Source organism: Protopterus annectens, chromosome 11.part0 (assembly GCF_019279795.1).
Source record: "Protopterus annectens isolate FY-2018-M chromosome 11.part0, PAN1.0, whole genome shotgun sequence".
Lineage (NCBI taxonomy): Eukaryota > Metazoa > Chordata > Ceratodontiformes > Protopteridae > Protopterus > Protopterus annectens.
The window spans coordinates 909,166,806-909,185,956 of NC_056745.1; the positions used below are offsets into that span (position 1 = coordinate 909,166,806).

Here is a 19,151-nt window from a genome sequence, read left to right on the forward strand (position 1 = left end):
CCTGGCAGTTACTGGAATTGGAGAAACCAAGCTATCAGCTAGAAATTATTGAAGATTGAGATGCACCAGGCTCTGAGGTTGAGGAATAGGTCCAGAGCTGAGTCTAGAGTCCATGGGTAGTGAACCAGATGAGGCCAAAGAAAGGGGAACCAGACTTGATGGGGCCAGTATGGTGCAATGAGAATCACTTTACTTCTCAACCCTTGGGCTTTCTACAGAAACTGGGGGATCAGTGGAATTGAGGGAAAGGTATACAGGAGTCCCGGGGGGCCAATCGAGAAGAAGTGCGTCTCTCAGGGACTCCCCGCAAGGGGGGATAAGTGCAAAGTAGCTGCTGCATTTGTGGTTTATAGGAGAAGCAATCAGATCACAGCAAGGCTGACCCCATCTACAAAAGATCTTCGCCACTATGTTGGGATTGAGAGACCACTCATGAGGCAGGAAAATACATCTGCTCAGTTTGTCTGCAAACACATTAAGAGCTCCCTGGGATATGCATTGTTATTAGAAAGCGGCTGGAAGTGATTGCCCATTGCCAAATCCTTATAGCTTCCCGACAGAGGGTAGGACTTGGTTCCCCCTTGTTTGTTGATATACCGGACTACAGACATGTTGTCTGATTAGATTGCAATTGTCCCCAAAGGAAGGACAGCCTTGAATGCTTGCAATCCTAAAAGCACTGCCCTCAATTCTGGGCTGTTGATGTGCACATTATCCTCTTGCGGGGGCCAAGTGCCTTGAACAGTCTTTCCCAGAAAATGCCCCCCACCCACTCCATCTGGTAAGCGTCCATGGTCACTACAGTCTTGGGATGAGATGGAACAAAGGGACAACCCCACAGAATCTCTTCTGGCTTTATCCGCCAAGATAAATCCTTTTTGCAGTGATTTATCATCAAGACTGGGTGGGACATGGGGTGCGTTAGAAGTGATCATTGTGATGCCAAGCGCCACTGAAGCAGCTTCATGTGATAACTTGCTAGAGGAACTAACATTACTGTGGCTGCTATGGATCCCAGAGCTTGTAGTACCAGACCAGCAGGAACTCTGTTTTAGGAAATGATTACCTTAAGTTGCACTCTGAGTTTCAACAGTCTGTGGAGGGGAAGGGAGGCTACACAGGATACTGCATTTAACCTTGCTCCAATGAATTCCAGATCCTGTGTGGGAGTCAATTGTGACTTTTCTTTGTTGACTGAAATGCCTAGTGTGTCGGAAAGATGTAGAGCAAAGTCTATGGAGTAAAGTAGTACATGACTGGAAGCAGTGGTGAGGAGCCAGTCATCTAGATATGGAAACACACAGGATCCCTGTAGTTTTAAATAAGCTGCTACAACAGCCATGCATTTGGTGAACACCCTGGGGACTGTGGTGAGATCAAAGGGCAGTGCACGAAATTGGTAATGACTGGCTCCTACCCAGAAGCTGAGATAGCTTCTAGAGCATCTGTCCTTTTTTATGTGGTAATACGCATCCTGAAGATCTATAGAACACATCCAATTGTCCTTCTCTCGAAAGGGAAGAATTGACTGAACTGTGACCATCCAGAATTTTGTCTGTTGTACAAATTTGTTCAAACAGGCTGAGACCCAAGATTGGTCTCCAGTCCCCTGTCTTTTTTGGCACTAAAAAGAATCTTGAGTAGAATTCAGATCCTATTTCGTCTGGTGGGACTACCTGGATGACTTTTTTTGAAACAGTTTCTGAATCTCTAGTGCTGCTAGATCCCTCTGACTGGGTGGAACATTGGGGATTCGCTTTTGGGATTTTGGGCAAAGACTGAAGAGAATATGGTAACCTCTGGTAACTATTTTCTGCATCCAGGTATCCGAGGTTATTGTAAACCAGGCTGAATGGTGCAGAGATAACCTTCCCCCAACTGGGCCTCTGTTCAGCAGCACTAATAGGGTTGTCCAGGAAAGGAATCACTGGAGCCCTGGTTATGCAGACCCCCTCTGCCACAGGTGTGGAGACTTCCAAAAGAATTCCCCCCTCTGCTTCGGGAGGAATAGTTACCACGTGTGTCCCAGAAAGGCCCTTGGGTCTTTTTGAACTACATTTTTCAACTCCACTGATTCCAGAAGTAAGGTCATTGTGAAGTGGAAAAATGAATGTCCACAGCAGAAAGGGTCTTTTCGTCTTTTTCACACCTGGCTAGTATGTCTCTAACTTTTGGCCAAACAAGGAAGCACCATCAACAGGATAAGAAAGTACCATCAACAGGAACATTGACAAAGAAAGACTTAAAGGGTTATGTGAAATAAAAAGCACATTCAGGTGTGACACCTAATAGCAATGCCTGTACCTGCTGCCCTAGACATCCCTTTGGCTGTATGAGCAATATGCCATATGGACAAATTTTAGTCCGACTCCAGGGTGGCAAGCTGACAGGCTACTTTATCTCAAACCCAGTCAGATACTACTCCTGCAAGAGTGTCTGAAAGCTCAGTTTTCAGATCCCTCTGGAGTCTGGTAAAGTGAGCCAAGAAGTTCAAGGACAGAATAGCGAAGGTCAATGAAGCAAAGAGCTGCTTCTCAAATCTATCCATCATCTGAAACTCTCGGTTACAAGGACGGATAGTTGAACTCTTATCGGTGAGTTCCTTTTTGATGGCCACCACCACCACGGCATCCACTGCTTAACCATTTGACCAATGGGGCTGATCCTCCGAGGCTAAAATAATCTTATCCGGTTTCCAGAGAATAGGCTCTATGCAGTCAGTAACCTTCCACGCTCACTGAACAATCAACTTAAATAGGTCATCAGTGGGTGGGGTTGCCCAAGAAGTAGAAGGGCAGGAAGAAAAAGCTTGCAAGAACTCAGAGAACTTGCAATCACCCCTCTGTTTTAATATTTCCAGGATGTCTCTAAAGGAGACATCTTCTGGGGGTGACCATGGGGACCCTTCTCATTCATCGTAATGTGTGTGTTTCCAGTGAAAGATTCTTCTGGAGAATCCAGGTGCTTCTTCTTGCACATCCTCTTATGGGGTGGTGGCTCAGGGGGGAGGTTCTGAGGAGGACTCTGAAAGGGGGGACCCTGAACTGGGGTGTCTTGCAGCTCCTGACGTAGCAGATTGTGACAGCTGGGAACCAGAGGAAACAAAAACATGGCACTCTGATGAGGATGGAACTAGCTGGGAGCCTGCTGAGGCGAAAGCTCTCTCCATAATCTGGAAGGTAGGCCCACCCAAAGAGGGATAGGAGCCCAAAACCGAGAAAGACAACCTCAGAACCAGGGTCACACCCCGCTCTGACGAGCTACCACCCAGAGTAGGAGCCGAGAGTGGGCTCGAAAGTGCCGTGGCCCTGAGAGCTGTAGACGGCACCATGGAAATAACCAGAACTGGTCCAAGGATCACGGAACAGCCAAACCATGGTCCTGGGTGTGCGACGGATCCAAAGCAGACGAACACCACAGAGTCGACTCCACTACTGAGATGAGATCCACCGTCAACACCGAAGTAACTGACACCGGTAGCATCAAAGTGGTGGGCTCCAAGCCCTGAAACGAGGTTGAAGGAGGATAAATTGGTGGAGTCCTTGGAGAATAAGCTTCAGCTCTGGGTGGGAGAGAGGTTTGTGATGGTGCAGGGAGGCCTCTTGCTGCCAAAAGCTGTTCCACTATTCTGACTATGTCCAATTCTGATAGACTCCTGGAGGAAAGGATTGACATTCCCGAAGGGGACTCAGGCCTATCTAGAAAGAGGCTTGATTGTTGACCCAAAAAGGGGTCCACTGAAGGGGAATATCTAGTCATGGGAAGAATACGCAGGTTGACTTTTGGCGCCATAGGCTGATGTATGGAAGGGGATTGTGGAACCGCATGAGAAGACAATAGAGGTTGAACAGAAACTACTGTCAGTGCAGAAGAGGTCATAGGTGCCGAAGAGAATTTAGTCTGAGCTGGTTCAATGACTGTCGTCACCAATGAGGACTTGGTTGTTTTCAATGCCATAGTTGAAGTTACTGTCAGTTTCGGTACCTTGGCTTTAGGTTCCAAAGGAACTGTCAGAATCTGCAGTTTTTGCGAATTAGTTTCCAGGTCGGCACAGAGTGGCTTCTTTTCTTTAGTTCAGGTTTAGGAGATTTTGAAGTCTCCATCTTAGACAGGGCTTCAGTAAAGGGACGTTTCAATAAGCCCTTCAAAATAGGCTTGTTGCACCTTTCAGCTAAAGTACGGTGCTAACGTTCCGAAAAACAGTACAAATCAAGTCCAAGTGAGGGGCACCCAAACAATACACACAGGAAAGACGCCCATCAGAACTGGGCATCTTTCTGCCACAGTCTTGACACTGCTTAAATCCAGATGTCCCCTTTTGCTTCTCTGCCATACTGAAAAGTTAGTTTGCTCACTAATACACACACACACACACACACACACACACACACACACACACACACACACACACACACACACACACACTCACAAAACAGAAAGGAAGGAATTGTTGTTTAAGATATACCAACAAAGGCTGGAACCAAACCCATCAGTCAAGAATGAATGAAGACTGACAACATCAGATAGACTGGTTTTGTTTGTGTGGCTTTTTGTGTTAGTAGCAGGCCTGTAAGATTTATACTGGGATACATAAAAGATCTTATAAACTCCCTGAATCCAGTTCCCTCTTTTATCACATTATTTAAAAACATGGGTAGCAGAAGAACCCAACAATACCTCCTTATCTAAAGTAGAATCCAAGACTTCAGACTTTATCTCAACAAACTTTTGGTTAACTACTCAAGCATATCTTCCCAACACTGTAGTAGTAGCAGTGGCCCGAGACATAGTATCTGCATAAACATACGCTCTCTTCAAAGCATATTAAGATACCTGAAAAAGGGTAGAAACAGTTTGTTTAAAAAAAGCACTTTATTCTGCAGAAAGATCAGAAGCCACTTCCCTCACTGTCCATATGACAAAGTACATACTTGCCTGGTAATTTATAATTATGTAGGCTAACGTGGAAGAAGAAACAATATTCTCTTACCTATACAGCCCAACAATTTAGCCTACTGTGTCACCAGGTGAAGGGTTTGTATTGAGGACCAGCTTGTTGTCAGCATGAAACAGTTGAAATGGCAGATGAATCAGATCTAAAGTGAAAGAAAATAAATTTATTAGGCTAAGGTACCTTATTATAGCTTATCTGCTTTTTTTAGGGATGAATGGCTCGGTAGCAAGATGACTAAAGGCAGTATTAAGCACATTCTCCAGGGCTGGTAGTAATGGAGGGATGGGAGAGGAATGAAGCATATTCATTTGTAATGTATCTTATCTCCTCACTTCAGGGGACCATCTTGTTGTTCCCCTAAAAATTCCTCATTCATTCTGGCAGTGGTCTGATTAAAAGAAAATTCATGCACAGGAGGATAAGAATTAAAAATTTCCTCACAATCAGAAAGTTAAGCCTAGGAATTTGCAAGAGAAGAAGCCCTATCTCTGTAAAGGTCAGGATCATCAGACCCTGTTTCCTCAAAAATAACTTTATAGAGGATGCCCACCTGTAAAGGCTTAAGCATGTCAGGATTTACAGCCTGTAATGTCTGTCTAGCCAAGGTAAAGAATTCATGTTTTTAATTGTAATTAATTTCATAAGAACCACCATATTTAATATTTTGTTTTTTCTTAATAGGAATTCCAGCAGAAGAAGGACGTCTCAAAGGAGGGACACCTATCCGGTCTAATGGTCCCTGCCCTAGCTACCAAGAGAAGAATCTCTGAGAGTGTCTCCCAGACCTAGGGAAGATGGTTCTCTTACGCCTGTATCAGAAACTTGACTAGCCAAAGAGGACACGACTGACCCCTGGTTCATGCATACCAAAAGGACTACAACAGAGGAAGCTGGAGAGGTAAGTGAGTGGTCTGAGAAACAACCAATGGCTACTGCAGGTTTACTCACTATCAGCCAGAGCATACACTGAGAACACTTTAGTAAGTGATTTTTTTTCTTTCTAGGTACTGACTGAGAACAGCCCTCTGAATGGAGAGGGTATACATACTGCAACTGGGGAAGAAGCACCAAAACAGGTAAACACAGCTGGAGCGAGTAGGTTGGAAGGCAGGTTTCTCACAAGCAGTACACTTATACTCAGAACAAAAAAGTACAAGTAGAACAGAATTCCCCTGTAGGTACTGTTCATACATATGCACTGACAAAAATCAACATGGCAGGTAGGTTATTATGAAGTGAACATAAGCATTAAACTGACACACAAAATCCGGCCCGTTCCTCTGTAAACATTTCTGTCACACAAAATTCAAAGTATATACAAGCAGTACATCATTTTTCATCAAATTAGCTCCAAATACATAAATAGAAATAACTACAAATATCAAAACAAGACAGAATCTTCCAATATTGTGAAAAAAAATCTCAGGTTTCTTAAAGGGGAAATACCAGTTTTAGACAAAAAAAAAATAGATTAAATCGTATTTTTCGTAAAAGGGCAATAATTTCTGAGTGGATGGGTTCCCCAACAAGGATTTATTTGCTAGAAACAAAGTGCTTAGTCGATTGTTGCTCCTGTGAAGCCCAAGAGATGCTTCTTCTTGAGGTGGCAAGAAAGTACTTTGAAGAAAGCTTCACTCTGTGTGCTGATTTCCCTCCTTGGGATTGGCCAATCAGCACTCAAAGTGAAGGACGGAGATGGGGCTGCACAGCTTTCTGAAGCTGGCCATTTAGCATGAAACAGGCCATATCTGAGCAGCCAAGTGCTCCGGATTGTGTGGAACGCTCTGCATTTGTGATCGATTAAGCCTACTGTTCCATTATTCTGCCATGAGCAGCCGTAGCTCCACTTTGTGACTTTAGGGATCTTGCAATGAAGAACGGAGTCTGCTTGGCTTGGTTCCTGCTTTTTATATGCAAGTGTATCGTTATTCTGAGGCTGTACCTTGCTGGAGACAATAGTTTGCTTAGCTGATCTGATTGGACATAATTCATTACATGTTCTCGAAGCACAGCTAGATCCCCCCTGGGGGTTTGAATACCTGCTCTGAAGGTGCCAGTAAGAGTCTTTAGAGTGCACTTTTATTTAAATAAGGTTCACTTTTATAGGAAATCGTAGTTACTGAAATAGAAGTTTAGGGGCTAAGATCTCCAGACTTGTAATTTTCTTTCTGATTTTTTTTTAACACAAATTGCGTATCTGTTTATATACACACCCCGCCTAGAAACAGCAATTAGGACAGCACCAGTATGATGCCAGGGTTCTGACAGGTTCACCCTGGTGCAATAAAAGTGTCTTAAGACAAAATGGAGTAAACTTAATGAAGGTCGTTTATCAAATGCCTTGTGGCTGTTCACCAACATACCATTGCTTCAGGTAAACAAGGCGGTGTAATTTAAGTTTACTTGTAAGGCAGCCATCTCTGAGGACCTTATTATGGACAGAGGTGCAGGGATGAGGGCAGGGAGGGATGTGTTCTTGGACAGAAGAGAACAAGAAATATGTTACTTTGTAGTCATGGTGGGAAATGTGACTTTAGAAAGACTTGAATGTTAAAGTAATGAACAGAGGCAGGAACCAAGTGAGTGCATTCTTTCTGAGCATATTGTAGAAATGTTACAGGTGCAACAACACAGAATGCGTAGAACATTTTAATCCAGGGTCTAATAAATAGTGCTGTCCAAAACATGCCTACATATTAGGAATGTGTTTTATAAAACTAGCCTTTTTTGGCTATAATTGGCAACAGTTGAAAACAGGAAGTCATTTTCTGAAGAATGTATGGGCAGCAATTTAAGGACAGTGCATTAACAATAGGGTAACAACGACCGATTGAAAAGCAGTAGACATCTAAGAGGCATAGTACATCCAATGTTTGGGAGGAAAGGTTTGTAGTGAGTGACATTGAATATGTGAAAGAAAAGTAAGATGACAGATTTGTGGGTCATGCTTCAGCTTGGGAATGGAGTACTTTTCTGAAAAAACAGAGCTTTGTTCCCCAGGAGGGTTGGTCAAATGGAAGAAATGACTGGAGTTAACAGAGTGAGGGAGAAGATGCAGGTATTTTTAGTTCCGGCATGAGGGTGAATCATAACTTGAAAGAATAGGAGAGGAGCCAAGTAGAAAGAATTTGATGTTTATGACTAACATGAATAAAGGAACTAGGGGTAAACAGCTGCCTAGATAACTTGACTGCAATACAAAATGTAATCTTTTTGCTTATGAAGGTAAAAGAATCTTCACCAGGTTGTGTGCATCATAATTAATGGAAATAGGTCACTGCTGTCTGAACCACACTGTCTGTATATTGCATTATATCAATGGTTTCTACTGACTTTGTTTTATTTGACGTGGGTCCTACTGAATTTTAAAAATATATAGTATTCACTTAGTACTTCTGGCAGAAAGTCCACTTCAACCAGGTCCCATGGAAATGGTGCGTTTTTGCACAGTGCGAAAATAGGGTGTTCCACATTTTGACTGTTTGTCACACATTGCTAGAGTCTGTGTTCCACACTGGCCTCTTAAGAGGTTGAGACCTACGGCCCATATAGCCTAAGGGCTACTGCAGACGTTGGAATGATCAACAATGAGCTGCATTTCCTTGCTAATTAATTAGTAATGGCAATGTTTTTAATATTCCAATCTACTGTAGCCTATATGTGCTTAACAACAATGCTGTGCTTTCTTCCAAAGATCTAGAAATGGCTCTCTGTGACAATGTTAAGCAGTTAATTCTGAAAAAAGTGATATAAAGGTATCAGTTTGATGATTTTGGTTTACAGTACACATGGAAATGGATTCCATGAAGTTAAAAAAGGCCTTGTCTGCTTTACCCACTAATAATTGTACTACTTGCTAAGATATTAGTCTAGAAAATATCATGTGTCGCTGGCCAGAATGGGAAATGACAGCAAACCATAAAGGTATGAAGAATCCAAGCACTCTGTGCTGGAAGTTAAATCATTAGTTAAGCTCTGCAGGAGAAAGACTATGAATGGGTTAAGGGCTAGTTTATCACCTATTGTTACTTTTAACTCCCCTAAGTACTGTAAAAAATTCTCTTACCAACGTAACACATTTTAAGTTACTACATCAGAGGAACAGTATACCGACCGGCCTGGGGGAGCCTAATAAGAATTCAACAAATAGGTTAGTTAGAATGCATACACTTTGCTAGTTCTACAATAAGCAAACAGCCTAGCCTGGAATGAGTACCCTAGTTCAGAAATGTAATAAATTAATGTATGCAATGCTAACTTGTGAATACCTGTAAAGGATTAGTATCTAGGAAACCTACGCAAGACTAATTTTTTTAATGTCTCCTTCTTAACAAAGATCAGACACATAGCTATTCACTTTATTGTATTTTTTCTTGTGTTACTTCTTTAAAACAAGAACCAAACTGGAAAGCAGTCTAAAACAATGTGCATTCAGCTTAATTCTGAAGCTCAGTATAAACATGTGAATCTCGTAACTGCAAACTGTGCAAGCTTAACCAAGTCATGTTACTTCCCAGTGTTCCTGTCTCATACTTGAGAAAGGAGCCTATTTCCCTTTCAGCTTCCTCAGCAGCCTGTGTGCAACACTGTATGAGAGAGAAATTGACATGAGCACTGTTTTATTTTGCTTGTATTTTCAGAGTTCGAATTTTCTTTTGGCATTTGTCAAGACAGAATCAGCAGGACAGGACAGACAATGGAAATAGTGGCGTCTGATTATATGCACACAGTTTGATATCCTGCAAACTAGTACTGTGCCTCATTTTCAAAATAATATCTCAAAATGTTATCTGTGGAAAGGAATAAAACAGCACAACACCTCCTTCCTGCATACGTGAGCTTATCTTTTACATAGCATTTCAAAGATTAATGTAATGTTTACAGATATGATGTACCTAACCCATTATATTTCCTAGAAATATTTAACTGGGACCTTAAAATATGTACACAATACATTTTACATAATCTGCTAAGCAAATGATTTTTAGAACTATATGGCAAATTCAAGCATAGTAGACAAGCTGGACAAAGTTAACAAAAGAATTCTGAGCTAAGCAACACTATCTAAAATGTTTCACAAATTGTACAATATACTTTAAAGGGAAAGCATACAAAATGCAAATGGAAAAATTTTCTTTCTTTTTTTTAAATGTAAATGTTAAGCAATACTTGAGGAAAGGCTGACTGTTGTATCTTTCGGCTTTTCCTGGTTAGGGGTCGCCACAGCGGAACTCCGGTCCGCTAATGATTGGTAGTTGATTTTTACATGCCGAGTTACCAGCCCTGACGCACAACCTTCAACGAAGGTACGCCCATTCATGCATGTCTCCAAGCAGAAGACGCTCTAGCTGAGAATCGAACCGGGCAGCGTCTTACTGTGAGGCGACAACACTACCGCAGCTGATACCTTTTCTATCTCCAAAATTGGAAGATTGTAATATACTTTTTTGCATAAACTATAAAGTAATACATTGGGAGCTCCAGTATTTCTACAAGTAGGTTACTTGTCTGGAATTCCAGAAGCATGTGTGTGTATCAGAGAGAGTGAGAGACAGAGAAACACACACAGAAAGAAAAGCAAAATCTGGCTTAGCATTATTCTGCTACCATTTTGGTTATGGTTTGCATTTTTCATTTGGCAGCTATTTATTTTATTTACTTTGCATTTGTTTACCAGGAAAGTCCAACTGGAACACAGGTCCTTTTAAAACAGAGGCCCAGGGAGAAAAGCTCCAAAAAATGTAGAAAAAGTACAATAAATGTAGAAAATACAAAAAATGCAGAAAGTACTAAGTACAAAAAATACACCATAACTGATCTACATACATGAATGAGAAGTTATGGAAGAAGTTTACTAATTTGATGTACCTATAAGATTGACAACTTTTAAAGGAGCTACACAACACATAAACATTACATATGATTCATGTTAAAATTTTCTATTTTCTGTTGGAAATGCACATTTTATTGTTAAAAACAGATATATACAATGTTAAATAGAGGCATATATTCCATTTGCAAATCAGAGGAAAGTAGTAGGATATAGACATGGTGTAGGCTTTTGAGATTATATGTGTACCAGAAACTAGCCAGGACAGGAGCAAGAGCAGAGCCACATGTCAGTTGTGTGACTTTAGAAGTTTTTTGAATTGTACTATAGAGCAGTTGGAGGTTATTGGGGCTGGTAGTTGTTCCATGCTTTGGGAATGAAGTTTGAAAAGACAGAGTCCCCTGCTGAGTTGTTTGCTTTTGAGATATTTAGTTTTTTGCTGGAACAGAGCGATTGTTGGTGTGTGGTTGTATAAGACTCTGGAGTGTAGGGTTTTTTCCCGGTTGATACACAATTTTATGGGCAAAGGTTAATTGATTAAAGTGTAGTAGTTGTGTTTGTTCTAGCCATTTTACTAATTTATGAGATGTACAATGATGTGTCCTAGTAGGGAAATCTGTGGCGAACCTGTCAATTTTATTATAACAGGATTTTAATGTAGCTAGATCAGTTTTTCTGAGGTTGGTTAGAATGGGATAGGCATACAGGAGCATTGCCAATAGGTATGTATGAGCAATGGTAGCTTTTGTGTTTATGGTCAGGAATTGGTTGTTTCTTTAGAGAGCACTTAATTTCTTGTGTATTCCCTTGATGGTTTGAGATGTGAATGTCAAATTTCAAATTGTTGTCAATTTCAACACCTAGAAATTTGGTGGGGGTTACTAGTATGATAGTGATATTGAATGACAGGCTTGATGGGGGAGAGTTCTTGTAAGGTGGAAGAGAAGGAGTTTGGTTTTGTTGGGATTTAGAAGAATGAGTTGGGTATTAGTGAGCCATGTTTTGGCAACAGGAAAGCATCTTGGGTTATGGTCTGGAGGCCTTGCAGGGAGGAGGCTGTGCATATATTAGTGTGGAGTCATCTGCATATTGTATAACTTTAACGTGAGGAGTAGAGGTGTGGAGTCTGTCTTTGAAGAGACAGAGAATAATAGAGATCTAGGGATGGAGCCTTGGGGAACTCCTAATGTAACTTGGAGTAGGGAAGAAGAGTTAATTTTGCCATTGAACAGCCTGCTGGCTTCCTGATTGGTAGCTTTTAAACCAGTTAATAGAGGGAATACTAAGGTTCAGGGTGGAGAGAATGTTAATAAGTTTGTCATGATTTACTATACTAAAGGCTTTAGGTCCTGAAAGACTGCAGAGACAAAATTTCCATTATTTCTATAGTGGTTCACAGTGTTAGTGAAGGACATTAGGGATATGGTAGTACTGAGTACAAAAAATAACAGTGAGAACAACACACCAAATGAAAATAGTAGTCTGAACAACACACCGAAGGACTGAAGCCTGAAGCAGTGCTGCTGCATTAATCAGTCAGCACCAGACTGCTTTGCTGGTAGCATACTGGCGGTCTGTGCTGACTGCACTAAGAAATAAACCTGGAACATTAATTGCCATGGACTTGTGAGTGATGTGGCTGAAACTTCAGAGTTTACAGCCTCTGTCATCTGAGTTACACATTACATCGACTTGTTTAATCTGCCTAAATCCTAAAACAGCGACGGAAATGAGACTGTGCAAGCCAATGTAACACTAATAGTGAACTCTTACCAATCCACAAAGATCACATAAAACAAAATGAGTGTAAGAAAGAATATAAAACAAACAGTGGGTATACTCATGTTTTATGAGTATATCCATGTTACTGGAAGAATGGCGATGAACAGATCCTAGGCTGACTGCGCTTTGACAATGTGCTGAGGACTATTGCTACCTAGTGCATAATGTCCTGTGGCTGGACTTCTAAACTTTATTCCCCAATACCAAGAACAGCATACATTATGACTTTTTATTCTATACAGACTAGTAATAAAAATACAGTGTTTGATTCTTTCACTGAAAAAGCAGAAAAATGCAATGTTAATCGGACAAAGTTATTATACTATAAAAAAAAATTTGTTTACAGATGTTAACCATTTTAACCATACTTTTAGTGGCACTAGCAACTCTGATTAATCCTAGCTACTCGCAAAGTAGTGCGGGGGAGAAGACATGGTCAATCAGTTAAAAGTGTCTAAGCATGCAGTTAATGTTTAAGAAGAAAACAGAGTAAGCATATAAAATGTACTGAATAAACAATAATGCTGTGAAGAACGCAGTACAAGAAAGAACAGTGCCTAAACTGAAAACTAGTAAGGAAGAACAAAAAAATACAATAAAATAAGGCATGAGAATATAACGGATCACAATTTTTTTCTTTTGAGATTTTTTTTTCTTTTTTTAAGTTAATAACTTGCTTAAGATTTCAGCTAAGATGAAGTTCTGAAAAAATTTCAGCTACCTACGATGAAGTTCTGAAAAAAGGCAGAGTGAGGTCCATTTTCAGGGTTAACTCACCAAGCTACCACATAATGATATCCTGGAGCAAAGAACCTCATTCATAAGCACTACTCTGCTCCATATCAAACAGAGCTTTCATCCAGATGCAGGCATTTTCTGTTAAGTGGCACAGAGTCACAAACATACAAACATAATATTCTTAGCATGTCAGAAAACAACTGAAGAGATCTAACAGTCCTAAACTACATAACATGGTTACATAAGACACATCAGCTTTTTCAAAATCAAATTTAAAGTAATTTACTCAACTTTTATGAGCACCTGAAAGCAGCTCTTCTTAAAACTGTCAATTAAAATATTTTTAAATGGCCTTCTTGCACTAAAACATATTACAGTCTTATAATTTTACCTTAACAGTGAACACATATTTTTCCCAGTTCTTCACCATCTTTACCCATTTCGTTGTCCTCTCAATTTCGATAAACTTTTGCTACAAAAAAAGGTAAAAATTTATTTCTATAATCCGTTTTGAAACAGTTGTCAGCTACACTATTTTGAATCAGCTATCAGCTACACAAGAAAGTGTCAAAGATCCAAAAAGCTATATAGTGGAGAAAATTTAGCAATTTGATACTACACATAACTCTCAACCATTTAGCTCAAGAATTCTGGACAATGCCAAATATAATGGGGGGATATCTAAAATCAGGGGCAGCTTTTAAATATTGCTCAAACTTGGAAAGTTGCTAGAATATGTTTTGCAATATCATGTATTTTATGAAAGATATCAGATCTGAAAATCAAATATTTCTCCAAATTATTCACTGGACTTCAACTATAATGATTTTGAACTAAACCACATCTTTTAAAAGATGGGCATTCTGCAAAATTCTTGACAGTTGAGAAGTATTCAACTACAGAATAAAGTACAGTTGCTCAAGTCCTTCTTACCAATAACAGTAGATGTTCGAATTTCACGCTGCCTCAGTGGCATATGGGTTCTGTGCCTACACACAAATCTACACTGGCAGCTTACACAGCTCAAAATCCCCTCCTCTGACTCTGTGATAGGGGATTGGCTAAGACCCATTAAGCAAGAGAAGTCTAACCCCCTGTCATAAAAAGTCAGCTAGTCATTATTTTAGTGCCAAGTAGGAAGCCCCAAGAAGGACCAGAATCAAAAATTGCCTGAAACCAACAATATGCAGCCACAGAACTGCAACACAAATAACCAAAGCTAATCAACAACACAATCAAGTTGCATACCATCAAACTATACCCAAAATAAGGGGAGGGGGGTGCTGCCACTGAGGTAGTCTGACTTTTGAACATCTATTGTCACAGTTTAGTAGGATTTATAAAATGAACCATGTTCATCATTCACACTATCTCGGTGGCATATGGGCAGACTCCCAAACCTTACTCTAATTGGAATGAGGAAGGATAAGGATCCATGACCCTGGAGAATGGTCCTTGCAAAGCCTCCTCTTGAACTTGAAAAAGAATACAGTTTGTAGTGCTTTGTAAAGGTAAAGGTACACAGCCGCGGTGGCATTGCTGCCTCACAGCAAGAGGTTCTCCTGTTCGATTCACGGCTGGAGTGCCTTCTGTGTGGAGTCTGCATGTCCTCCCCGTGGTTGAGTGACCTCCGAAAGACATGTGTGAATGAGCGTGCCTTCGCTGAAGGTTGGGCGTCAGGCTGTCAACTTGGCACCATAAAAAAAAAATTCTACTGCCAATCATTAGCGGACCGGAGTTCTGCTGTGGTGACCCCTAACCGGGAAAAGCCGAAAAGACAAACAACAACAAGTGCTTTGTAAAGGTATGAACAGTGGTGGACCAAACTGCTGCCTCTAGAATGCTTCTGGAGTGTACTCCTTTCAATATGCCATCAAACAGGATAAAGTTCTGGTAGAATGTGCCCTAACCTTGCCTGGAATAGATTTACCATATTGGAAGTAACAAACAATAACAGAGGACTACCAATGAGCAACTGTTTGCTTAGAGATGGGTTGACCCTTCTTAGCCCCAGAATAGGAAATACACAGCTGTTGAGCTTTACTGAAGGATTTAATTCTGCTAGGGTAGTACCTGAGCTGCCTGTGCACAACCAAGGCATGCAGAATCTTCTCTCCTTTGTTTTTAGGTTCAGGAAAGAAAAATAGAAGTTATGTTCTTACCATAACGTTCCATGTTAGTTGTCTTCTTCTCGCCTTCTTCTTGCTGGATGGGTTCGGAGCCGACCTCGGCTCCGACTCGGCCACTCTAAAAGCTCGAGAGTTGGTTCCACCGGCTCGAGGCTCCCCTTATATCCCACAATGCTAGGCGAGAGTTACCTCAGATCTCGTTTGTAAGCTAGACCCAGCTTATAACAGTAGCAGAATAACTAGAAACAAAATCCACCTCTATAAACACGTGTAAAGAGAAGGGTGACCTACATCCTGATCTAGGGAATATGCACGGCAGAGCATATACCTAAAGTAAAGAGGTGGTAGAAAGAGAGGTCACAATCAAACTCCTCTAGGTCTGTCCAGGCCAGGGGGAAGGAGGGTGGGACTCAAGAAGAAGGCGAGAAGAAGACAACTAACATGGAACGTTATGGTAAGAACATAACTTCTATATGTTAAGTTGTCTATCTCACCTTCACTCTTGCTGGATGGGACCACGTCCCTAGCACCTTGTCCTGGGTGGCCTAACGGAACAGACTCTTGAGAACAGTGGAACCAAAGTTAGCTCTATGTCTAGAAGCTAAATCCAACTTATAATGAGAAATGAAAGTGTGAGGAGTAGCCCAAGTAGCCGCTGCACAAATGCTGTCAATAGACAGTCTGTCTTGGAAGGCTATAGAAGTAGCCAAAGCTCTGGTAGAATGGGCTTTAGGTTTGTTAGGCAGCTTTTGGTGTCTAATTTCATAAACAAGGGAAATCAGCGATGTTAGCCATCTAGATAATGATACCTTTGAAACTGAAAGTCCCTTTCTGCCTTCTGCATAAGAGACAAACAGCTGGTCAGATTTTCTGAATTGTTTGGTTCTATCCAAATAGTACCTTAACTGACGATGAACATCTAGCCAATGCAATTTTTGTTCAGACCTGTTAGAATATTCTGGAAAAACACAGGGAGGTCAATGCTTTGATTTAGGTTAGACGCCGAGGCTATCTTAGGTAAAAAGGACGGGTTGGTTCGCAAAGTTACCCTGTCCTTATGGAACAACAGATAAGGAGGTCGACAGCTGAGTGCATGAAGTTCTGAAACTCTTCTAGCTGAAGTAATAGCCACTAGAAAGAGTGTCTTCCATGATAACAATTTTAAGGAACAGGAGGCTGAAGGTTCGAAGGGGGAAAGAATCAAAGAGCTAAGAACTAAATTTAAGTCCCAAGGAGGAGGAGGATTTCTTATAGGAGGTCTGAGTAGAAAAACTCCTTTCAAAAAGGCTTTACAAAGCTTGTGGGACATGATAGCAGACTCTGAAATGCCCACATGAAAGTTAGAAATAGCTGCCAGTTGAACTTTAAGAGTAGAAGGAGATGAACCTGCATGGAAGAGTTCAGCTAGAAAATCAAGGACCATTTGGATGGAAGCAGAAAGGATCTATGTCCTTTCCTTGAGCCCAATAGGCGAAAAGTTTCCACTTACTCAAATAAACCTTCCGAGTGGAAGATTTATGGGAAGCTATTAAAATATCTCGGACAGAGTGAGATATTTGAGGAAGCCTGGCTAAGGTTGGAATTGGAGGAACCAAGCAGTGAGGTTCAGAGAGGGGAGGGAGCGATGAAACTGACCCGACTGATGGATCAAAAGATCTGGAACTAGGTCCAGATGCCAAGGACGCTCCAACAGAAAATGATGTAGAAAGGGGAACCAAACCTGTCGAGGCCAGTAAGGAGCAATGAGGATCAACGAGGCCTTCTGAGCGATAGCTTTCTGTATCACTTGAGAGATTAGTGGGAAGGGAGGAAATGCATACAGAAGTCCCCGGGGCCAAACTTGGACTAGAGCGTCTCTGCTGGGCTGGCCTGGTAAAGGGAATAGGGTAAAATAATCTCTGCACTTGCTGTTTTGGGGAGTAGCAAAAAGGTCGCAGCAAGGCTGACCCCACTTGAGAAAAATCTCTCTCGCAACAGAGTCTTTCAGAGACCACTCGTGAGGCATGAGGATAGCTCTGCTCAATTTGTCCGCAATCTGATTGGACTTCCCGGGGATGTGCGTTGCTATCAGAAACCGCTGAGAAGAAATCGCCCATTGCCACAGTCTGAGTGCTTCTCGACACAGGGGGTAGGACCTGGTTCCGCCTTGTTTGTTGATATACCACACTACAGACATATTGTCCGTCTGGATTGCTATCGTTCCCAAGGGAAGAGAGTCTTGAAGGGCTTGCAACGCTAAAAGCACTGCTCTCATCTCTAGAACATTTATGTGCAAGTGGCATTCGCCTGGTTGCCATGTGCCCTGGACAGTTCTGCCCTGATAATGCCCCCACCCGATCAGGGAGGCGTCCGTTGTCAGAGTAGCAACCGGAGGGAAGGGACAAAGGGTCTTCCCAATAAGAGCTGAGGCGAAGACATCCACCACCGAAGATGATTCCTGCATGTCTGCGTAATCATAATGGTGTGGGACATCGGAAGTTGCTGGTATGACCATTGCGTGAAGAGCATCCATTGAAGGATTCTCATGTGGAATCTGGCTAATGGAAGCAGAGGTATGGCAGCCGCCATAATCCCCAACACTTTCAGAACTAACCTGGCTTTGATTCTGTTGCTGCTGAAGAGGAGCGAGACCAGTTTGTGTATGTCTGTTATTCTCTGATCTGTTAGCCTCGCAGACATGTTGACTGTGTCTAGATTTGCGCCTATGAAGGTAATAGTACGACAAGGTGACAAAACAGACTTTTCGCAATTTATTGAAATGCCTAACTTTTGACAAATGTGAAAGGTGTAGTCCTTGGCCATTAGAAGAAGATGCTTGGTGGGAGCTGTAAGGAGCCAGTCATCCAAATATGGAAACACCTGGAATCCTTGACGTCTCAGGTGAGAAGCTACCACTGCCATGCATTTGGTAAACACCCGGGGGGCAGTGGTGAGACCAAAGGGCAGGGCCCTGAATTGAAAATGACTGGTTCCCAGCCTGAAGCGGAGGAATCTTCTGGAGCGTCTGTTCATTTTTATGTGATAGTACGCATCCTGAAGGTCTATAGAGCACATCCAGTTTCCCTTTCCCAAAAGGGGAAGGATGGACTGCAGCGTGACCATCCGAAATCTTGTTTTCTTGACTGACTTGTTCAAGATACTGAGATCCAAAATTGGTCTCCAGTCCCCTGTTTTCTTTGGAACTAAAAAGAACCTGGAGTAGATTCCGGATCCTTGCTGGTCTGCTGGAACTGGCTGAATTGCTCTTTTTGCAAGCCGCTTTGAAATTTCCAAAGCTGCAAGATCCCTTTGAGCAGGTGGAACATCTGGAAGGGATTTTTTTGATTGGTTTGGAATGCGAACGAAGGGAATGGAATAGCCTTCGGAAATGATGGACTGTACCCATTTGTCTTGAGTTAAGGATAGCCAGGCTTCTGGGTACAGTGACAATCTTCCCCCGACTGCCGCCGAAGGGGGGCAGCCGAGCAACACCTCAGGGATGCTGAAAGGGCTTATCCGAGAAGGCTTCTCGACTGCCCTGGTTCTGCGGACCCCCTCTGCCTCTAGGGCGACGTCTACCATTGTTGTTCCCCCCTCTGCCTCTGGCGGGGAACTGACTCTGTGCGTCAGGCGAAGTCCCTTGAGATTGTTTATGAACCACATTTTCCACTTTTCTGGCCTTTGGGGTAAGGCCTAGAAGGAGTAGAAAAACGGACTCCGACGGCAGAAAGAGTCTTGC

General features: G+C 42.0%; 1 protein-coding gene across 2 annotated transcripts in view; it reads right to left on the bottom strand.

The window, feature by feature from the left end:
- Nucleotides 1–19,151, bottom strand: part of USP6NL (USP6 N-terminal like) — a 1,978,038-nt gene that overhangs the window by 1,131,705 nt on the left and 827,182 nt on the right. For both annotated transcript variants that reach the window (XM_044088303.1, XM_044088302.1), the window contains one exon: nt 13,696–13,776. In XM_044088303.1, the coding sequence (XP_043944238.1) occupies nt 13,696–13,776 (81 nt within the window). The remainder of the gene's footprint in view (nt 1–13,695; nt 13,777–19,151) is intronic.